The sequence below is a fragment of the Zootoca vivipara genome, chromosome 7 (genome assembly GCF_963506605.1).
Source record: "Zootoca vivipara chromosome 7, rZooViv1.1, whole genome shotgun sequence".
Taxonomy (NCBI): domain Eukaryota; kingdom Metazoa; phylum Chordata; class Lepidosauria; order Squamata; family Lacertidae; genus Zootoca; species Zootoca vivipara.
The window spans coordinates 48,843,789-48,866,990 of NC_083282.1; the positions used below are offsets into that span (position 1 = coordinate 48,843,789).

The window sequence follows — 23,202 nt, forward strand, 5'->3', positions numbered from 1 at the left end:
TGTTTTTTGGAACCATATCCTTTGACAAGCCAGACCATAGCAATGCTCAAGTCTCAATTAATTCCTCATTGTGCAAACCTCGACCAAGTCAGTTCAAGCGCATCGTATCTTGCGCCCTGGCTAATGAGACTTAACATTGCTACGAAGCTAAAGATGTAGCCCCCCAGGGGGCTTTCCATCTCTTTTAAATTAGAACATCCTTCAGCAGTGGTCAAATATTTTTTTTAAAAAAAACCCACATCAAAATAAACAGTGCCTTCACCCCTCTTCCCCTGGCCGCCCTCCCCCTCTTCCCCCAACTCCCTTATCAGAAAAATCTCTCTTCTCCCCCCACCCCCACCCCAAGGAACGTTATAAAAAAAGTACTTTCCAAAAGGACCCAGCATGAAAATCCCCATTATGAGCAGGCATCAGGCTTGGCTGAGTGTAGAAAAATGAAGGCTTCTGAGGCAGAAAGGCAGCACCCTGTTGGCATGAGAGCCAGGTGCTATTGAAAGACATCAAGGCAGCATCCCGGCTCCAGCCTGGCAGCACGTGGACCAGGTGCTGATTGGCTGAGAGGAGCAGGGAGGTGGGACTTTTTTCTTTTTGTCATTGTCTACGAAAATAGTTGCAGCATGGGCTGACGGCTCAGCAGGCCACACCCACGGCGCTCAGCACCTTGGTGGGCTGCCTCTTGGAGCATCCCCACGGGGCCAAGTCACTGGATTGGCAGGCTGAGCTTGGAGAGGAGTGGCTGTCGCAACCAAAAAACGGTTGAAAGGGATATTAGCCCTGGTCCAGGATGGAGCATTTCCACGGATGCCAACAGTGGCCCATTGGGGAGGTCCTAAGCCCCTGGTCCCACTGTGCAGACTGGGGCACTGGGGCTGGCCCAGGGAAGGGGCTAGATCCACAGCAGACCCAGCAAATCTGTCCAGTCCACGGCTGTAGGTAGCATCATGGCGATTCGCGTCCTGCGACAATGGCTCTGGGTTTCTGTAACAATCCAACCACTCTGTAAGATCAGGGAAAGCCTTTTATTTTCCTTGAGACGAGGTGGTACTGCACACCTGTAGGGAGCGCTAGTGTATGTCTACAGAATCCAGGGCAAGCTATTTGGGCGATCCTTTCCTTCTCAGTTCTATGGTTGATTGGCATGGCACAACCAAGATCTCGGGCTCCGAACTTTCCTATGTGCCAGATAGCCAGAGACTGTCCTGCACATTGTTTTAACGTGCCTTAGTTGCACCTTGGGAGGTGTGCTTAAGCCCATGCTACTGGGTCATAAAAAGCATGATTATGATACACACACACACACACACACACACACACACACACACACACACACTGCAGGGCGGGGGGAATGAGGGCTATCTCCTGGTTTTGTTTATATGCAACTGAGGTCTTAGAGCCTCCAAAGGAGTCAGCTTCAATGCAGAGCCTGCCTACTGTCTGCAAGTGGTGCTTAGCATTGGTCTCATGCAGGTCCCTCCCGCATGGCCAAGTCTGTCACGCCCTCAGGCTTTAATTCAAAGTTACCATTTGAGGAGGAAGATGCCATCTGCATTTGCCTCGCACGCTAAAACCTACGGTTTTCAGTGCCCCCTGGCGGCAGCCATCTTCAAGTGCACAGGCTCCTAGCTCAGCCCCATTGTCAGATATGCAAGCATCTTCACAGGTAATGCATTTCCAGAAGCCTGGGCACGTGGTTACTGCTGAGGCCCCCCCAGCCCGATTCTGATAGATAAGAAAGAGAGAGAAATATTCCAGACACACAGCAGTTCCAGACTGGGCAACAAAGCATGAAAATCCCTGAAGACGTGGAGGTGGTTGAGTTCGTGTTTCTTGTTTGTCTGTTTTCACAATGATCCAAAGTGCATCGGTTCAAGTAGGTCCGCCTCCTGGGACCTGCCGTTTCCCCCGCCAGGTGCCGGGGCGGCAGCTCGGTTTTCATTTGGCACTACATATGGTGGGTCCGGCTCCCTGGGCCGGGCTGGGCTGAAGGAGGCAACATTCCTCGCTGCGGTTTGAGAGCAATCCTGGCTCCCGGACTGGCCAAAGCACAAGGGAAACAGAGCCTGGCGCAGGCGTTGGCGTCAGATTGAGGTTTCATCGCTCCTGCTCAGTGATCAAACACAAAGCGAGACGGGGGGAACGGGGAGGGGGGAAACACAAACACATGAGCATGGTCGTGAGCAGGTTTGAGCAAAGCACCCCCCCTGGGGCTCGCGTGTTAATGGAGGAAATTAAAAAACAGAAATCTGGGCGAGATTGAAGCGAGAGGGGAGAGAACGAGAGAAAGACAGAGAAGGGAGGAGAGGCTGGGTTAGTGCCAGAAAGGTAAGGAAGAAGTTAGAATAGGACCCCGTCCCCGTCCCCCCACATCCACCCAGCCCCGCCCAGGGTCAGGATGGCTCCTAGCCCAACCCACTTGCTCAAGTCAGGATCTGCATGGCAGGCTTGTGCCCAGTCCCTGAGCACCTTACAAGAACACAGGAAAAGACGTGGCATTTGAGAGTATCAGAGCCTCATCTCAGGTGGTCCGAGAGACTACAGCCTCTGGCCTCAGCCCCGGGATGCTATCTTCTCCCAATATCCCACTGGGCAAACTGGTTCCCATGCTCCCCGCACATTCCAATAAATCTCTCCCCCCCACCACCACCCAGTCTACAAGGGGCAGCAAAGGGACGGCTGACACAGCCTATTTTTTAAGGCTGCCTTGACACCTTTTCCAAATTGGGACGTGGGGCATGGGGTGGCTACTGAAGGAACAGGTACACTCCTGGCCACGTGCCAGGTCAGGATCTAGCCCATGAGTGGAAAAGGCAAAGGAAATAGAAGTAGAGATTCTTAGCAAGCCCGTGTGAAAATAAGGTCCAGGGGAACGGCAAGAACGTTTAGCGAAAGCTACAAAGGATCTAAGGAGCTACAAGGGAGCAGACAGGGAGACGTTTTTAGAGAGGCACAGCCTGGGGACAGGTGAGACACAGCGGAGTCGCAGCCCAGAGGATCCGATGCACCAGACATGGTGTGGACGAGGGGGCTCCACAGAGGCGGCGGGCTCAGACGAGTGGGCTGTGGAGGGCATCGCCCTCCCCAGGGAGAAGGCTCAGCCATACTCACTCGGAGCCCGAAGAGTCCTCATCCACTGTGCCAGTCTTTATGCTCATGGTGATGGGCGTAAGGCCATTGAGCTGCTCCTGTAGTGTCTGGCGGGGGCGCGGGGGCCCTCCCCCACGGCTGCCGTCGCTCCCCGAAGAGCCGTGCGATGACACCATCCCTGAGCGGCAGCTGGAGAGCTTGTTGTGGATGCGCTGGATGCTGTTCTTCTCGCTGATGGGCGGCAAGCACTTCTTCTTGAGGATGCCTGAGGAGGGCACAAGGTTCTGGGGTCAAGGGAAACGTCCTCATCAGATAGCAAGGTTGCCAATATGGAACGGGGAATTGGCCAGCCCTGGCTTTCTGGAGCCGGGTATGGGCAATGGGGGGGGCAGGGGGCGGAGAATCGATGTTGCGGGAGAACAGTCCCCATCATTCCTGACCATTGGCCACATCAACAGGGGCTGGTGTGAGTTGGAGTTGTAGAATCACAGAATTGTAGAGATGAAAGGGATCCCGAGGGGCATCTAGCCCAACCCCCTGCAATGCAGGAAATCTCAGCACGTGGTTCCCCCATCCAATCTGAAACCATACCAGACCCTGCTTAGCTTTGCAAATGTGCTAGAAGTTTTATTGCTGGACCATTAGCTGTCAAACAATATCTGGAGGGCCAAAGGTTCCACAGTCAGCGGTTCAGTATGCTCAGCACTGCAGACACAGGATCCCCATTCTGCACCAATGTAAAAAGGTGCTTCTGCCACCTGTGTTTATGATGTCGGTCAAGAAAATGTGTGTGTGCAGCTGCCAGTCATGCCAAGGGGCAAGGAGCTGTGCAGTGTACTGACGCCTACCCTGAGCCCTGCAAATCATATTCACCCCCATGAAATTTCACCAGGTAACTAACTGCTTTGAATCCTGTTTCTGGGCTGAGGCTTAAGGTTGCTGAATCCTGCAACTGATATGATGAATAGGACTGGGATTCCAGGACGCAATTCCGCAAGGTACCACAGATAGAGGAGGTCCCTTCTAAGGTTTCATGGGTGGGCAGGTGACTGGGCGCTGGGGTCTCCCACAGTCAAATCTCCTTACCTTTCTGAGGCTGGGCTGTGGGGTGAGGCAGCGAGCCCAAGACGCCGTCCCTGGTCTGTGTCTCCCCATTCTCTCTGGGCATCTCCTCTGTGGGCCCCAGCCGGTCGTTCTTCCCCATGGGCTCCACACGCAGCTTCTCTGAGCCAACATGCCCATCACTCTCGCTAGCGGTGGTCACAAAGTCACCTGGCCAGTAAGGTTTCCCAGGGCCAGCGAGGTTGTCCACTGGGGGGAAGGGAGAAAAGAAACCTAGCTTTGAACCTGCAAATTCTGACCCCATCCCACCTGTCCACAGATAGGAGGGCTCAGGTATCCCTGGAGCTTCCAGAAGCTGTGTTTTAAATCTGCTTTCCACCCACCACCCCCAATAGTTTCTATTGCTTTTATGTTGTAGAGAAGCTGTGTTTTAAATCTGCTTTCCACCCACCACCCCCAATAGTTTCTATTGCTTTTATGTTGTAGAGAACCCAAAGGACTTATGGCCGGCGAGCGGGGGGGGGGGGGGGGGGGCTTTATTAATGAATAAAATAAATAAACAAATAAATAAATAAATAAATAATGATAACAAGCCGTCCCCAGCATTACCCTTTGGAGTGCTGTGTGCTGGCATTTTCTCATTGTTGGGGCACAGCAAGTTTTCCCAGCAGGGCTCTCTAGGAAATTCTTCATCCTCCTCGCTGTCAGAGGAATGGGTGGAAGCGTACGAGCCACTCTGGTCATCCTCCAGGGAGAGGTCACTGTCTGAGTCAGTGTCACGCTCTGTGGCCAAAGGAGGGGGTGGTGGTTAGAGTGTGTGTGTTCATCACTGTGCCTAGGTGGAGGGAGCTTTCAGTTTAAGAACCATCCCTGTTGCACTCAGTCTTCTGCCAACTGGCGCCACACACACAAAGACCTGGTATCCCTAACTCAAGTTGGTTTTAATCTCAAATTTGCAAGGGTCCTGGTGGTGAATTGGAGCAGTCCTTACGAACCAAATCAGCTGATTTTCGACATGTGTGGAAGCAATTCTTTTGTGCATTCACTTCCCTGCAGGCTCAGCTCACAATGACCTACATTCATCACGCTTCCATCGAAGAGACATTCTGGTGACAGCGTAAATGAGGAGTTTCGAGCTGTGCACGTACGGGTGAAACTCGGAAAATTCGAATATCGTCGAAAAGTGCATTTATTTCAGTAATGCAACTTTAAAAGTGAAACCAATAGATGAGATAGATGCATGACATGCAAAGCAATATATGTCAAGCCTTTATTTGTTGTAATTGTAATTATTTGTCGTTAGGCGGGTCAATTATAAATGGTATGTAATTAATGAAATGTAATAGCAATGTTTATTTTTGTATTATTGTAACTATTTGTTCTATTACTGTGGAATTTCCAAAAGAAAGCATTTGTAAAAATTAAAAGAAAAATAATAAATAAAAAGTTGCATTGCTGAAATAAATGCACTTTTCGACGATATTCGAATTTTCCGAGTTTCACCCGTATTCCTCTTGGCAATCACACAACTGCTTCAGCAAGTGCCCGTCTTAGCTCAGAAACTATCCCTCTCTCATACTCTCTGTCAGTTTGATTGTGTGAAATGCCTCTGATAATTATTTGGATAATTTTTTAGGAACAAAAACAAATTCTAGTGGTGTCTGTGCTTTGGGAGTCCAAACCACATGCAATGCAGGAGATCTGTAAATGGATCACCTGACTTTTTAAATAAACTATTAAACAGGCACAAAATTTGATATCAGCAGAACTAGGAGAGGTGGTTTTAACCTCTCCCTCCTATGCCACCTCCCCAAGCTCTTATCAGCATCCAGGAGAAAGTACCGGGGGGGGGGGTTTCAGGGAAACAGTGTGAGCAGAAAGGGTTAAGCACCCCCTTCCACAACACTGCTATAATCATCAAAGCATGAGCTTCTTGTGTCTGTTTTAAAAGTAAAAACAGCCACCATTGTTACTTCTACAGAAATTAACAATATTGGACATCCAAGTTATGTGTAACTTGATGTAAAGGGTCTAAACACATGCATCTTGGATCATCCAATGTTGTTTAGTCCAGGGACCACCAAGCACTAGAAATGAAGCTCACTGTTTTGTACCTGTTTGTCTTTGATCATGTTATCATTGCTCAAATTCTGTCCATCGCAATTTGCATTTCATTTAATTTGTTTGATCTCAGCCCAGTATGATGATTTATGAAAACAACGCTATTGTTTTCAGTCCTCCTGAAAACGGCATGATCTTACATAACAGATATCATTATAGTCCTACATTTCTCACTATTTACAGTACTGCGACTATTACCGATTGTCCATCATTAAGCAGCCAACTTCCCCAGTCAGTTTTAGTCTAAAAGCCTTATTGGAAACAAAACAAAACATTTACAATCTTTGTCTATCTGTGAATGACACAGATCCTCAGCAAGATATCCACACTGTGAAAAAGGCACTGAGACACAACAACAATTCCAGCCATCTCCCTTACTCTCCCTTCCCCTTCATCTTGAAAATCTCCTGTGACATTAAGAACTGTATCGCAGCACAAGCCATAGTTTTAAAGGCTGGTTTTGAATACAGATTCATACAGTTCTGCTTAGAATTTGCCCTGTTCCCTTCTCCTTACCGTTGTTCTGATCCTTAGCTTCCAGGAAAAGTGAACTGGGATCTGGAGGCCCAATGTGCACCTGGCTGTTGTTCAAGCCAGATTCCTCCCTGTAATAAAATAATAATAATAATAATAATAATAATAATAATAATAATAATAATAATAATAATAATTTATTATTTATACCCCACCCATCTGGCTGAGTTTCCCCAGCCACTCTGGGCGGCTTCCAACTGGATATTAAAAACAGTACAGCATCAAACATTAAAAACTTCCCTAAACAGGGCCGCCTTCAGTTGTCTTCTAAAAGTAAAATAATTGCTTGTTGCCTTGACATCTGCTGGGAGGGCATTCCACAGGGCGGGTGCCACTACCGAGAAGGCCCTCTGTCTGGTTCCCTGTAACCTCACTTCTCGCAATGAGGGAACCGCCAGAAGGCCCTCGGTGCTGGATCTCAGTGTCCGGGCTGAATGATGGGGGTGGAGACACTCCTTCAGGTATACAGGACTGAGGGCCTGCCCCATGTAGAGCGCATTGCAGTAGTCCAAGTGGGAGATAACTAGAGCATGCACCACTCTGGCGAGACAGTCTACGGGCAGGTAGGGTCTCAGCCTGCGTACCAGATGGAGCTGGTAGACAGCTGCCCTGGACACAGAATTAACCTGTGCCTCCATGGACAGCTGTGAGTCCAAAAAGACTCCCAGGCTACGCACCTGGTCCTTCAGGGAGTCCTGAATGTAAGCATAATGCAGGAGAGATTATAGCTGCTCGGAGCTCCTAGAGGGCAGAGGGGCAAGCCTTATGCCAGGCAGGAAAGTGGCTATAAATTCTCTGTACATCATGTTCCTGTGAGTGTTGAGCATATTCACCTTGAGGGCAAGAAAGACTTGCATCATCAACATTACAAAAAAGCAAAAGACCCTCAAGGCATGCCTTTACAAGTGGTTCAGGAAAGGAGTTCTCAAGTGGCTGTCCCTTATTCTGACTTCAGCAATCCAGAAGGAACACTATTGGTTCTGTGCTTCCCTGAGCGATCAACATCAAGAAACAACCTCAAACTAAAATACTTAGTACAGCAGTGGCTTTAAAAGAGAGACAGAGAGGCAAGCCTCAAAAGAGCAAGGAAGAGGCAAGCCTCAGCGGAAACCCTCCTTGAGGTCATAAGAATTCAGTTTAGGGAGTAGTTCTAGTAAGGTGACATCTCGCAAACTGTCACTCTGAAATGGCATACCACCTACCCCCTCTGCCCAATATTAATTCTTCCCACCCTACTTTCACATGTCCATTGTGCAATGAAGGGAGAGGGCCCTGGAACTGGAATTACCTGAGCACAAAAGGGATGTAGCTGTGCTGACTCTTGCCGGAGCGGACAGTGCTGTGCAAGGAACCAGTGGAGTCTCCAAAGGGCGTGTGGTACAGCTGCCCATCAACGTAGGTGTTGTTGCAGTTATAAGCCTGGTGAGAGAACACTGTGATCAGAGGAGAGGGAAACCCTAAGAGCAGCAGAGAGGCAGGAACTGCCTCCCCTTGTAGATATCTCCTTTCTTCTCAGCAAATGCATTCCAGAGCTGGGAGTCTTTCCCCCCACCTGTGCCGCCCCTATCATTAGGCAGAGTGAGGTGGCCACCGCAGGCAGCTGAAAGGTCAGCACATTGTTGCTTTTGAATACCGTGTTTCTCCTAAAATAAGACACGTCTTATATTAATTTTTCCTCCCAAAAAACACAACACGGCTTATTTTCAGGGGATGTCTTATTTTTTTTTTTTACCTAAGTAGGGTACAGCATTATTACCGGTAAGTATGGTACAGGGCTTTCTTGCGACACCCGCTGAGCCTGCTGCCGGGTCCCAGGGCTTCACGCGGCGCGGCTGAGGCCGCTGCCGGCTCCTGCGGATTCGCGCGCCGCCCGCCGCCGGGTCCCGGCTTTCACGCAGCCGCTGGCTGAGGCTGCTGCTGGGTCCTGCCGGCTTCGCGCGATGCGGCACTGCTGAAGCTCCTGCCGGCTTCGCGCGCCGCCCACCGCCGGGTCCGGGCTTCACACAGCCGGCTGAGGCTGCTGCCGGCTCCTGCGGCTTCGCGCGCCACCCACCGCCGGGTCCCGGGCTTCACACAGCCGGCTGAGGCTGCTGCCGGCTTCGCGCGCCGCCCGGCGCTGGGTCCCGGCTTTCACGCAGCCGCTGGCTGAGGCTGCTGCTGGGTCCTGCCTGCTTCGCGCGATGCGGCGCTGCTGAAGCTCCTGCCGGCTTCGCGCGCCGCCCACCGCCGGGTCCTGGGCTTCACGCAGCCTGCTCCCAACACTACCCGGTATGGCTTATTTTCGGGGTATGTCTTATATTTATTCTACTCATGAAAAGCCTGCCATGGCTTATTTTTAAGGCCTGTCTTATTTTAGGAGAAACACGGTAGTATGCTCGCTGCCAGGGAAGGGGAGGGGCCCATGTGAGGATTTCTGCTTCAGGCGCCAGCTCTTAAAAGGGCCAGCCCTTAAAACTGTGAAGACCAGGGATGAAAGGGTCTAGATAATGCCTGGTGAAAACCTCAGAAGTCTGTGGACTGGAGATTGTGTACACTTTCCAGTGGCAGTGCCGTATATCACTCCTGCTCTTTCTACATGGCTAGCAATAGCAGCATAAATCTGGCAAAGCAAGCAAATACCTTCACATTTGCTTAGTTGCGTGGATTCATGTAGGTTGCCAAATCCAGCTTCTTTTCTTGGCATAGAATTGGAATCTGATTCATTTTGTCTTTTAATAACAGAGCACACAACTAGCATGGCTGCACTTGGCTGGTATGATAAACCGTGGTTTGATCATGATAGGAATAATAAGCCTAGTGCCCTCCCACCCCGGGCCTATGCATTCTGCTCTCTCCTTCTTTAGTACAGCCACAAAGTTTTTACTTCTGTAGTTTGTGGCTTCTTCCAAACCCAACAAACCAGCTATCTTAACTTTGGTTTGTTTAAAACAAATCAGCCACAAACCATGAACTAAGATTAGTCAAAATTTAGGGTTAGACAATGATTAATTCTAACTGTAAATGAAAGCTTCAAATCTGCTCCTTGTGGATGTACTAGAGGAGAAGAGGGGATGAGTGTGTAAGCCTGAAGTTTGCCTAGGATTCCTCCCATCAAGCTAAACCACAGTTTATTATGATGTCCGAATGCATGCAATAGAACACCGCCTGGTCATACATACTGATTTTCACTGTTCCTTGCTTAAACAACTACTGGGTTGCCACTTCCTCAAACACTCACCGCTGATAATATGAAATTCACAGCATGCTATAGTCTGCAGGAGAACAATATGAAAGTATTCTATAGGTGGCACTATACCCCCCAAAAACTTGCAAAAATGTATGGAGGACCAAGTCCCCAATGCTGGCGTTGTAAAAAAGAAATTGGAACATATTACCACATGTGGTGGACCTGCCAGGAAATTAAAAGATATTGGAATAATATATACGAAGAAATCAAAAAACTATTTAAACAGTCAATAAAAAAAAGGCCGGAACTATTCTTATTAAACATACTACCACCAGAAACTCCAAAAGAAACAAAATCCTTACTGCTGTATGCAATGACTGCGGCCAGGGTATTAGTGGCAAGAAAGTGGAAGAGTGAGACCTTACCCACTATATTGGAGTGGCAAACACTTATGCTAGAATATGTACAACTGGCTAAACTCACTGACTCAGTAAGAGAATCATCAACACAAAAAGTATCCAAAGAGTGGAAGGTCTACAAAAAATACTTAAAAATGTATTATCCTAATAATTCCATATTGGCAGATATAGATTAACGTTTGTAATATAAAAATGAGATTAAGGGAAAATTGAGAAGAAAGGAAGAAAGTTATAACGAAGACCCGTAGAAAACAAAGAATTTGGAAGTGTAATATTGGAAGGACGGGAAGTTTCTAAGAAGGAAGAAATAGGATTTAACATAAAGATAATATACGGTTCACATTGCGAAGAAGAATTTATTTTGTATTTTGAATTATGTATTTAGTTCTTCTGTATTTATTTATTTTTCTTTTGTATGAGATACGACGAGGAGGAAACTATCGTTGTATTCATATCATGCATATGTTCTACTCTGTATTATTTTAAACAATAAAGTCTTTAAAAAAAAAAACACTCACCGCTGTCAAGGTAGATTTGGTGGTGAATGTGGGGTCTGTGCCATGCTTCTTGCCACAACTGGATTTGAGAGCCTTCCTCACTTCTTTACACAAGAGGACACAGAGGATGAAGATTAAGGGCCCCTGTGGAAGAAACCAAACAGATCACAAGTCTTGACAGTCTTATCCTGGAATATCCCAGACTGCATTCAGGCAGACATCAACAGCATCAAGGAAGAAGAAGAAGAAGAAGAAGAGAAGAGTTTGGACAGGGCCGTCTTAAGCGCCCCTGGCGCCGTGGAGCATCGGATCCCTCTGGCGCCCCCCCCCCCCGTTTCCCAGCACGGTGGGCGGGTGGGTGGGTGCCGCGCACAGCACGGCTGCCACAGGCGCTGTTGTGCGCCCGGCCGGCAGGCACAGCACGGTTGCCGTGCCCGTGGGCGTAGCTGCACGTCGAACCGGCGGACCGGCTGGCCAGTGGGCTGGCGCCGTTGTGCCCTGCGCCACCGGGGGTCTACCTAGAGCCGGCCCTGAGTTTGGATTTGATATCCTGCTTTATCACTACCTGAAGGAGTCTCAAAGTGGCTAACATTCTCCTTTCCCTTCCTCCCCCACAACAAACACTCTGTGAGGTGGGTGGGGCTGAGAGACTTCAAAGAAGTGTGACTAGCCCAAGGTCACCCAGCAGCTGCATGTGGAGGAGCAGAGACCCGGACCTGGTTCCCCAGATTATGAGTCTACCACTCTTAGCCACTATACCACACTGGCCACACAACACCACTACACCACACTGAAGGGGAAGCCCATTGCTTATTCCCACCTTCCATCCCAAATGGCATCACTGTTCTCTTCCCACCTGTTTCTTCTGACTCACAAAAGCAAAGAGTAACACTTTCCTTCAAAAACGTGCATGATATCCAAAGTTTGCACTGGACTCCACTAAATCCAGTCGTGGTTTCATTAGGCCGATATGGATGAATCAATACAGATGTTAACAATTTCTATATGGATAATTATTGCTGTTTTTCTTAAATAGCACCTATTTTATATAATTCATGTGTTAGCTTGGAGGAGGAAATGCGGAATTTTTTTTCTACTTTGAGCAAAGCTAGAGATCAATCCTTTGGGGGAAAGATCATATTCCAAACATATTCCTCATGACTTAAGCACAACAGAAGTGATTTGCTAACTCAGTATGTGCTTGTGCATGGAATCTAGTAACACCACTGGACCAACATGACTGATCTTGGGAGATTTCCCACCAACTCCCACCCCCCTGAGCCTCTGCTTGGTGCCCACCATACCTGGAGGCAGTTGAAGCCAGCAAAGAGGTAGTGGAAAAGGATGGCATCGCTGTTGACAGACAGCAGGGCCAGCAGCCAGGTGATGCTGATCAGCAGCAGGGAGATGAAGCCTGAGCGCAGGCCAGAGCTGCAATGAAGAAGGAGCATGGTCAGTGGGGTCTCTCCCACACAGCCCCCATGGGACTATGTCCACAGGCACATCCCATCCCTGGTCCCCAGCAACAGGCTCTTCACATGGATCCCATGTGCCAAAAGCTGTGGGGCACTCTTCGCTTTGCCATATCAGTTCTAGGATTTATGGGGAGGATTGGCAGGATTGAACTATGTCAACAAAAAAGTGTTCCCCTGAGTTCCAGCGGTCTGTTTTGACCTTAATGTGGGAAACAAGAATAGAACTATGTCAAGAGGAGACAAAACGGCAAGAGTTACAGCAACAATTTCAGATGGTGATGGCAGAATATGATTTTCTAGAAGATGAAGCTTTTGAAACTGAAAAAGATGAATGTGAGAATGACAATGATGGTGACTGTGATTTGGAAGGAAAAGATGAAGATGAGGACTGTGATGATTCAACACAAAATGAAGCACACCACGAAAAAAATGATGACTTTACTCTACAAAAAGTTGGATGGAGTGCCCTGCATTTGAGGGGGGCACGATTGGTATTACTGGAACTCCAGAACACCCACAGGGAAGAAGGAAAAAATATGCAGAGAAGAGAAGAAATTCAGGGGTCTTGTATGGTGGCCTGGATGGCAAAAGACTATAAACAGGGGGTGGGGTGAAGGGAAAGTGATGTTGTGATTATAAGGATGGATTAACAGGTTTATAACTGGTCTGCTGATTATGGAATTTGCTGGATTGGGGGGGTGGAGCCGGTAATCGGGGATGTAAGGTTAAATTGAGAATAGTTATAGTTTTAAAAGTGAATGGATTTTGGAAAAATGTGAAAATATGGAGGCTTATAGAGGGAGTAAAAATTAGGCACGGGAAGATAAAATGGGAGTTTGATTTTTCAGTGATTTGAACATTAGGTGAAAATGATAATAATTGATTTATAAGTTGTATAAGATATAAAGGTGTATTTTTATAAAGTAAGAAACTGTTAAAGATGATAAAAAAGGGATGAAAACCGGGGAAGGGGGGGAGGGGAAGCCCACAAAATATGGTTTTACAATTATGAATGTAAGAAAAATTTTTTCTGTTTTGTACTGTTCTTTTTCTCTTTTTTTGCTCTTTCTTTTTTCTCTTTTTTCCTATTTTAATTTTTTTCTTTTTTTGGTATGACAATAGATGGTTGGATGGATGTCCTCCTGCGTACTGCCCTGGTTTGCTGGAGCTCCCTGGTGGCAGGGGGGGGGCTTTGGGGTCAGGGGAGGGGGAGGAGGACAGAAATCCAAGCATAAAATGGACCATCTCTGACTGTTCACCTACATGAGATACTTCTGTGGCAGGGGAGGATCCATGTGGGTGGGTGGGAAGGAGGTGGAAAAGGTGTCTATGTATGTACCGTTTCCTTTTTTTTGCTGTTTGTAAAATTAATAAAAAGTATGTTTTTAAAAAAAAGGATTTATGGGAAGGGATTATGTAGTGCTCTCAAGAATGCTGGAAATTCCAAGGCTGGGTTGGGTGTGACAGTGGGTGGCCGTCAACAAGGGGGGGAAAGGACTTGGCCAGAGTTCGGCAGGAAGTGAAAGGGCGGCACAAAGTGCAGTATGCAGAAAAGAGCAGAGGAGGAGGAAGGAGGAGTGGGATTCTGCAGCTGGGAGAAAGCAGTGTGGCGAAAGCAGCAGCGGACATGGCACAGCAGTAGGAGGGGGGGGGGAGAGCACATGGCAGCAGAAGCAGCAGAGATGACCAAGCAATGGAATCAAGTGGCAAGACAGTGCAAGAGTCACACAAGAAGATGGTGATGTGCCTTTATTGTGGTGGAGCAAGAGCAATGCTAAGACTCACACTGTCCCCTTCTTCTCAAAACCCTGTTGCTGAGCAGCACAAGTGGCCTTGGTGGCCAGGATGTAGAGGAAGACACTCATCTGAGAGGAGAGAGAGAGAGAGAGAGATTAGCACTAGCCCATCCAAGGTCCTCCCTCAAACCCGGACTATTCCCATGCCATTAGAGTCAGGATCAGCCCCATTTCTTTAGAATGCTCTGGGCTTTCCCATTTTGCAAAGATTAGCTCTCTCCCTGTATGATGGTGCTGGGGGTGGGGTGGGGTGAACCTGGCATAGCTGTCAAGTTTTCCCTTTTCTCGCGAGGAAGCCTATTCAGCATAAGGGAATTTCCCTTAAAAAAAGGGAGAACTTGACAGCTATGGAACCGGGAGACCCCTGCCACAATGGGGAGGGAGGGAGCTGTGATTGAGGAAGGTACTTCTTTCCAGTTCCACTGCTGCAGGTGATGCAACGGGATGCCTTTCTTTCCCAAGCATCTCCCAGACATCTCCAATGGGGAAAGAGGATTATAGAACTAGACAGCCTCTCTACCCATGGCTGGGGCAAAACTAAGCACAGAATGGAGGATCTGGGTCCCACCTCCTCCAGCTCCCCCTTTTCTCTATTTACAGGAGGGGTGGGGAACGGTATGTGGCTGGCAAGCCAGACACTGACAGCTGATCATCGTCCACCTGTCAGTCACCTGCTGTTACCAAGCTAGACAGCAAAGGAAGTGCCCTTTCCCAAACAGAGTTTGAAGCAGGTACTGCTGGTCAGCTGACTGAAGGTGTCTGCAAAACTTAGCTTTGGGCAGGGATCAGCTCCAGTGTGGAACTCCAGCTGGAAGCCCCTGAGTGGAACCAATCCCAGGGGGGGCTTGCATTCAATTCCACATTTGCAAGTCACCAAATACAAGCTGGTCAAGGAGCAACCAGGAGCACACTCAAAACCATTCCTGTGCAGCCAGGTCTATAACTGCCCCCACATTTGACACCACATCTGACATTAGGTGTGGGGCATGGGGTGGGAGTGGCTTGGGGAAAGTGGGTCAATTTACAACCCTCCCTAATTAGCCAAATTAGGGTCCCCAGGTTATGCAACAATGATTTAGTGCTTTTCCCAGGGCATCAAAATGGTCCTATACTTGCCCCCATAAAGTCAGGCAACTTCTCTTTGATGGTATATTTACATTTGCTTTCCCCTCCACCAGCCCCTTGTATCTCTACTCACCGCAACAGCAAAAACAATGGGTCCAGCGAAGCTCCAGATCAGTGTATCATAGATGGAGAGCCAGCAGAAGTCTGGGTTCCCATAGCCTTCAGGGTCCAGGCCCACAGCAAGTCCTAAGCAAGGATACCATGCAGAACCATCAGCAGAGTAAGAGGAAGCATCTAATCACAGTCAGATAAGTAGCTCAGGAACTAGAACTGAAATGCACCAATACAGCTAGGCCTGCAGCCAGTCCATCTCAGCCCTATCCTTGTTTTAGGCCAGGCTTCTCTGGCTATGGTCTGGCCTCAGGTGCCCACTGCAGAGCGGACAGGGCAGAGCCACTTGCCCCCACCTCCTGCTTTCCAAACTAAGGCTTCACAAAGGGATGCTGAGGCCTTGGAGTGGCCAGGATGGCCCTGAGCTAGGAGATGTTGTGTCTGGTGTGGGCCCCACCTGTGATGAATGCCGGCACGCCCCATCCGACCATGTAGTAGAAGCGCATGGGGCCATAGTTGATATCGCGCACCTCGCTCAGCATGCGGTAGATGTGCAGTGCCTCCAGCAGCGCCCAGGCAAAGGTGCACATGTACAAGAAGTGCAGCAGGATGGCAATGACGGTGCAGGCAAACTGGCAAGGAAAGAGAGAAGGGGCAGCGGTTAGGAGACACCAGGTGGGCACCAGCAGCCCACGACGGAGATCACATTGGAGCCTCCACCTATGGCAGTGACTGGAATCATGGCTCTGGCCTGTTGAGCTGAGCTTCTTCTTGCCCTCACAGATTCCCACCCCACCCCAGGAGCTCACTGGCAGGTCAGCCTGATTGATGCCCAGCAGGAAGATGAGCTCGGAGAGGAACAGGGCCACCACAAGGTTCTTGCGAATGCTTTGCTGGTTGGATCGCAGAGACCGCAGGCCAGCCAGGAAGAGGAACGTGAGCAAGAGGCTGCCCAGCGTCACAGCAATGGAGGCGTAGGTTATGGTCTTCAGGGGCAGGATCTCACCATTCTGGGGGGAAGAGAGAGGGGGAGTGTGCATCAATGGACACATAAGATGATTTAGCAATGAGGTCATGTTCTTCCACCCTTGTGAGCCTTATCCTCATCACAATCCCACCCCTCCCTTCAGGTAATCTCCTGGATATGAGCCCATGATTGCCTCTCTTACCTCTCTGCGAGAAATGTCCATCAGCACAGCAAAGCTGGTCATGTGGTTACACTGGCAGCTGACATGAGTCTCGTTCCTGAAGACAACCTCACAGCCTTTGGCTGACCAGCCACCAGTCCCACTGACCCTGGGAAAACAGCAAACTCAGGGTCAAGCTGCCAGCCTTAGGGTGTCGCTGAGTGGCCTCTCCCTCAACCCCCCACCCCCCCCCAGCCTGACATCCTTCAGCACCCAGGCCTTGTTGTCTGGGCAGTGGGACTCACAGAATGGAGTGGTTCCAAAAGACGCAGATAGGTTTGGTCCGCTCCTCAGTTTCCAGCAGCCGGAACTGCACCGTGATGGGCTTCTCAAGCGCCCGCTGCATCAGGGCATCGTTGTCATGGATGCTGATGCTCACGACTGGAGTGTTGATGATGGGCCGCTTGGGGACTCTGTGAGGACACATGGCACACATTGAACCACATCCCCATTTCCTACATGGGCCTGTAAGGTGGCCCATCCCACTGCTTCCTGACAACTGCTAGCACATTGGCTCCCAGTATGTTTCCGAACACAATTCAAAGTGTTGGTGTTGACCTTTATAGCCCTAAACGGCCTTGGTCCTGTATACCTGAAGGAGCGTCTCCACCCCCATCGTCCAGCCCGGACACTTAGATCCAGTGCCGAGGGCCTTCTGGCAGTTCCCTCATTGCAAGAAGTGAGGTTACAAGGAACCAGACAGAGGGCCTTCTTGGTAGTGGCACCCACCCTGTGGAACGCCCTTCCACCAGATGTAAAGGAAATAAGCAGCTATCCTAATTTTAAAAGACATCTGAAGGCAGCCCTGTTTAGGGAAGTTTTTAATGTTTGGTGCTGTATTGTTTTGGTACTCGATTGGGAGCCACCCAGAGTGGCTGGGGAGACTCAGCCAGATGGATGGGATACAAATTAATAATAATAATAATAATAATAATAATAATAATAATAATAATAATAATACAAAATAACAACAAAAACAATGTGAGAGCCCTGCTCCCTATTTAAACCATGGGCACTGGAAATCATCTGCATGGTCAGAGGTGGGAGACATCCACCAGACAACCTTCTGGGGGCCAGAGTCAAAGGCAAAAGTAAGCAAAGCAACAAACATAAATCACACCTTTGTACAGCAGGATGCATTGCACACACACACACACACACACACACACAGAGAGAGAGAGAGAGAGAGAGAGAGAGATCACAGAAATCCATCTACCCTCCATCCAGGCAAGTAAGAGGCATTATCAGAGTTCAGTGACACATTCCAGTCAGGCAAAAACACGCAAAGAGAGTGTGATGCATGCAGGGCCAGTGAGGGTGTCTGGCTTAGCAAGAGTGGGCATGGCTGAGGAGAAGGTGTGCCCTGAAGAGAGTCCCAAGGGCCCAAGAGAGGGGCCTGGAGGGCCACATTTGACCACTGGGATAGATCCCACCTTCGTGCTTTAGTTGGCAGGGGGCCAGGAAGCCATATAGAAGCCGATGAGGCTTTAACAACAGAGAATGGAGCCCAAATCCTCCAGCATATGGGTGGGGGTGAGAATGACACGAACGGACCCCTTTGCAATGGACTTTTGAGGTGTCTGAAGTGGCCTACCCTAAATATGGGCATTGTGTATAATCTCCAGTATCTGAGGAGTCCCTACACCCTCTGCTTCTGAGTATGTGTGTATATTTGGGGTGGGGGCAGGTATATACTACCTCAGGCTCCGTTTATCTGTGTCATACTGCTCTGGAAGCAGACCAGCCAGTGTGCGATAGATGATCACACTGGCAATGGCTTGTCCCTCGTTCAGATCTGGGTGCCTCTTCTGTCTTGTCATCAGGGCAGGTTCTTCTTCCTCACCGGGGAGATGCTTGGCATTGGCCATAGAAGGTTCTGGAAAGTGAGCACGAGACACTGAGTGAGATATTACTTTGCCTCAGAAGCAGGCCAAGTCAGGCTGGATATTTTATTTCCAGAATTTATAGACTGCTTTTCTGCACAAAATCACCCTAGTTATCTTATCTTGAGGGGAACCTTCCATGGACTTACGGGACTCACAACTGCCTGTCGAAAAGGGATGTCCTTTTAAAGAAAGCCCTACAAATGGCCCACTGTCCCCAACCCTTTCTAGAAATCCAAGAAAGGTTTGTTCCCAAGCCTATAACTTACGTTTGCTCTCTGGAGCTTTGAAGACACTTTCTGGCAGGATGACGGTAGTCTCTAGGTCTGCAGGTTTCTCGCCTCGGAGTGCCTCATAGTGAGGCAGCTTTGCACCAGCAAAGTTCATTTTCTCCAGCCTCACTACAGAAATAACTGCCCAAAGAAAATGCAAAAGCTTCTTATCATTAGGCAAGCCAGCTGAATGTCAATTTGCAGTTTGGGCTGGAGGTGCAGGCATGCTCCTTCCTTCCAACCCCAAATTTATGACTACTGACCTATTACTCCCAACATTTCATATGAGCCCCAACAAATTTTCCCATGAGTACCAACTCTAGAATTTGGGCCAAAAAAATCATAACATTTCAAACCATAAGAAGACAAGAAATAAAGCACATAATAATCAGAGTGTCTATTCATAGTAACAGTGGTTAACAACAGGGCTCTCTCCAAAACCACCTCAGGCGTTAAATGAATGTATAAGGGAGCTAGGAGGCCAAGCTGTGTAGCTGGCAGCTGCAACAGGTGGAGATTAGAGCTGTTATAGTTACGTTGTGTTTCTGTGACCTCATTTTGAATTCATGTTTACAAAAACCTGTTTGGCTCAAAGTCTCTTGCATTTTGCATTTTTGTTAGGGTCGCAATATTTAGTTGATTCACTGATTAGGTGAATTGATTAAAAAACAAAAAAGGTATCCTTGGTTCATCAGGAGACATCTTTTTTAAAAATAATAATGATTGGCTTTTTCAATAGAAGAATGTACAGAAATGGTGACAAGCAGGCATCATCTTACAAGAGAGATGGGGAGCTTGTGGCTTTTCTGCTGGTGATGGACAGCAACAACCCATCCTCCCCAAACAGCATGCCCAATGGTTAGGGATGGTGGGAGTTGTTGGTCGATGGCACCTAGAGGGGCACAGGTGCCCCATCTCTATCTTAAAGTAAGCATTCCCTCTCTCACACCTCTTCTAAAAGTCTGCCTGCTACATGCAAACACAATCACAAGTACAATTATTTCTCCTTCAGTAGCACTTCCTTATTCACTTGCAAATGTATGCATACCGTGTTTCCCCTTTTTTAAGACACCGTCTTATAACATTTTTTTCTCAAAAAAACACAGGGTGGCTTACTTTTGGTGGGATGTCTTATTTTTTTAATTACCGATACAGTTTTTACGGTACACACACATCCCCATGCGTGGGGAGGGAGGGAGGAAGGAGAAAGCCAGCCATCTGCCACCGACAAGAGATGGCAAACAAGCTACCGTCTGTGGGCAAACACTCCCCCATATCAGACCCCAGTGGCTGTCAAGGAAAGGGGGCTTTCCTCTCCCTCACCCCTGGAGATGGCGAGGAAGGAGCAACACCACGCTTCTCCCAGGATGCAGCGACTGGTGGCTCCTTTCGAGGGTGCTTGTGCAGGGAAACTTCACAGGAGTTTTTGCTTCCCGCGCCTCATAGCGCCCATCTCTCAACATGTCGCCTTTAACGGCACCCAAAATCAGTGCCGCTTTCCCTCGCAGCCAAGCCAGAAATTAAGGAGAGGGTTTTTGCAGTTGCAGCTGCAGGCATCTTCTCTGATGTGTCTTGGACCTCGGGAAACTTTGTTGCCAAGGGAGCGCCCCAACCAAACTCCATGCAACCTTTCCCCTCCCCGCCCCCTGACGCCCCTTTCTCTCCAGATCTGTGATCTGAGCACCCCTGACCCCTTCCCCCTCCCCAGGGGAGTGCGCGCCGGGGGTAGGGAGGGAGAAGGGGAAGCGCGAGCCCTTCCTTAGTGCTTCAGCCTTGAGGACTCTCGCTGGGCGCCTCCGTCAGCAGCGGGCTGTGCTCGGGTCTGCCAGGAGATGGCCTGCCAGGCCGGGACTCATCGAGGCCGCCCTCCGGTGTCGCCCCTTCGCTCCGTGCCTGGCCCCTCCCGCAGGGCTGGAGCTCGCCCTGGGCTCGCCGGGCGGCGCGTTTGCAGTGCCTCTGCAGCAGCGGCAGTAGCGGCTCTTCCTCGTGCTCTTTCCCCAAGGCTCCCGCAGGCAGGATGGTTGCCATAGCCCGGCAGCCCTCGGCGGGCCGCGGGGCAGGTCCGTAGCTGGTGCGGGGTGGTGCCCTTTGCCGCGAACGGGAGCTGGAGGCGCCGGGCGCTGCGCTGTGCCGCGCCATGTGCCCACGCGCCCCTCTTCCTCTCACTCTCTATGGACGGGGGAGTGGGGGGGCGGCCCTGGGGTGCCCGGCTCGGAGAGCCCCAACCGGGCCGTGGAGAGCTCAAGAACATAGAGAACCAGCAGAAAATGCTGGAGACGCAGCGGCGCCGAAACGAGGAGCTGGGCTCACTGCTTCTTCCAGGGAGACTTTACAGTGTCTTCCTGCGGCAGAGGGGCTGCCCGCCACCGGGACCGCTGCCCTCAGGGAGACAAGAAACAGGGTCCTCTTAAATGGCGTTTTTAAACGCCATTTTCTTCCCCGTGCTTGTCGCCTCCGCTGCGTCGGAGTGCTGCAGAACAGCTGACTGGAGCATGGCTTCACAACTGAGCGCGCTCCTGCAGTGCCGCCTGCAAGGAGTGACTCTGTGAGTGGAGGTGCCTGTGGGGGTTGGTTTCCGCGGTGTGGAAGTATGTCTTATTTTCGGGGTATGTCTTATATTTCTCAAATGCTTTAAAACCCTGCCATGGCTTACTTTATGACTACGTCTTAAAAAGGGGGAAACACGGTACTTAACTGACAGCCTCATCAACTGAAATGCATACAATTAGTCGATTCACAAAGATTCCTTTCATTGGGAAACAGCCCTAATGGCTAGGATGCTCTCACCGATGTTGGGTGTGATGATGGTGAAGGGGTTCAGGTACGTCTTGCGCATGTTCTGGGCCAGAGTGCTGGCATAATCTTCAAAATTCTTGAGCAGCTGTGCCGTGCCACCCTCTGACTGCTGGATCAGCTCCCAGTGGCGCTTGTTGCCATTGTCCAGCAGGGTGCTGCCCACCTTGAGCAGGTTCTGCAGGGCCAAAGGAAAGCACAATGAGAGCTGCAGAAGTGGTGTGCAGTTCCTTCAGTGGGCAGGACAGAGGATTGACTGTGGCCAAGCAGCTGCAAAAGCACCATCACAGGACAGGTCACCCATTCCTGGGATTCCCATGTAAAGGGACAAGCAGCTGTCTTGGTGCTCACAATGTTTGTGGCCTTGGAGAGCCCAGTGGAACCAAGAAAGTGATCTTCACGTGCAGCGGCGACTGATGCCCATTGAACTGGTAGGGCATAAAACAGGGAAGTCAACACTCAGTGAAGCCAGAAGCTAATGACAGACAGAGCCAATGGCAAGCAGAGTAAAATGATTCCAGCTTTGTCCTCATCCTTTACACTGCTGACGGCCAGTGTCATCCCATAGACTGGTAAAAAGTAAGAAGGAAGGCAGGCGGGTGGGTGGGTGCTAGCGAGGGCAAATTGAGTTTGGTGGAACAGTACCTCAATTGCCCTAAAGCCAAACTGCGGCCCTCCAGATGTTTTGGCCTACAACTCCCATGATACCTAGCTAACAGGACCAGTGGTCAGGGAAGATGGGAATTGTAGTCCAAAACATCTGGAGGGCAGCAGTTTGGGGATGCCTGCCCTAAAGCATCAGCCTCCCCTGCTCACCTGAGGATTTGGCTTTGCAACTGGAACTGCTTGGGGTTGCCCCGTACCACACCCCTTGCCAGCTGAGATCCAGGCCAGTGTAATTCTCAGTCTTGATTATGAGATATGAAAGCCAAAGGGGCCCCGGGTCAGAGCAGGTTGCTCTAAACCCAAATGATGCAAAGAGTCACATTCCATCCAAGCTAAACTGACCTTCTCCAGCATTTTCCGAGTGCAATTCACTGAGCAACTGCATTCTCCCAAATGCTCGTCATCTGCTGACCCACTTGCTTTGGGAGCCCCTTCTCAAGAAGAGCCTGCTGGATCAGGCCAATGCCCCATCTAGTCCAGCAACCTATTCACTCACAGTGGCCACCCAGAGGCCTGTGGGAAGCCTGCGAGCAGGACATGAGCACTTTCCCTCCTGCTGATTGCGGAAACTGGTACTTAGCAGCATCACTGACTCCAGCCATGAAGGCAGAGCACAGCCATCCTGCCTAGATGCCCTTGATAGACCAGACAGGCACCATCACAGCAGCTTTCTGGCACTGCAGCAACTACAACAAAACCTATTCCGTGTTATGCCTGTCCTTTCCGATCTTGTGCATCCTTTTGCTGTGACTTTCACAGTTATAGCCTCGTGGGAACCTGAGCCCATGGGCTTACCTCCGTGAAGTGCACGTCCTGCGTTGCAGCCAAGCCAAAGCCTTCTTGGGAGCTTTCATGCTTCAGGAGCTGAGCTGAGAGCTGATAGGCCACCTTGATGTCACTGCCAAAGAAGCTGGCCGTGTTCTGCGTGGCGTTGCGAAGCTGGAGAGCCACCCGCTGAGACTGCTCTGTGTCCAAGATGGACTCGTTCCGCCACAACCTCTCGGCCTACTCAGCAAGGAAGAGAAAGGCACTCAGAAACCGGATCACAGACCAAATGCAGTCCCCAGGCTA

General features: G+C 49.8%; 1 protein-coding gene across 2 annotated transcripts in view; it reads right to left on the reverse strand.

The window, feature by feature from the left end:
• CELSR2 (cadherin EGF LAG seven-pass G-type receptor 2) overlaps positions 1-23,202 on the reverse strand; it is a 125,136-nt gene that overhangs the window by 3,376 nt on the left and 98,558 nt on the right. Inside the window, exons 18-35 of one of the 2 annotated variants that reach the window (XM_060276995.1) lie at positions 22,927-23,136; positions 21,460-21,643; positions 18,670-18,813; positions 18,216-18,393; positions 16,763-16,930; positions 16,500-16,626; positions 16,140-16,340; positions 15,788-15,962; positions 15,353-15,465; positions 14,144-14,223; positions 12,188-12,314; positions 10,905-11,027; positions 8,090-8,220; positions 6,784-6,872; positions 4,756-4,929; positions 4,171-4,395; positions 3,106-3,349; positions 325-2,100 (exon numbers count right to left, since the gene is read on the reverse strand). In XM_060276995.1, the coding sequence (XP_060132978.1) occupies positions 2,079-2,100; positions 3,106-3,349; positions 4,171-4,395; positions 4,756-4,929; positions 6,784-6,872; positions 8,090-8,220; positions 10,905-11,027; positions 12,188-12,314; positions 14,144-14,223; positions 15,353-15,465; positions 15,788-15,962; positions 16,140-16,340; positions 16,500-16,626; positions 16,763-16,930; positions 18,216-18,393; positions 18,670-18,813; positions 21,460-21,643; positions 22,927-23,136 (2,715 nt within the window). In that variant the 3' untranslated portion in view covers positions 325-2,078. Of the gene's footprint in view, positions 1-324; positions 2,101-3,105; positions 3,350-4,170; positions 4,396-4,755; positions 4,930-6,783; positions 6,873-8,089; positions 8,221-10,904; positions 11,028-12,187; positions 12,315-14,143; positions 14,224-15,352; positions 15,466-15,787; positions 15,963-16,139; positions 16,341-16,499; positions 16,627-16,762; positions 16,931-18,215; positions 18,394-18,669; positions 18,814-21,459; positions 21,644-22,926; positions 23,137-23,202 lie in introns of those variants that run through there. The other variant, XM_060276996.1, reaches the window with a different exon arrangement.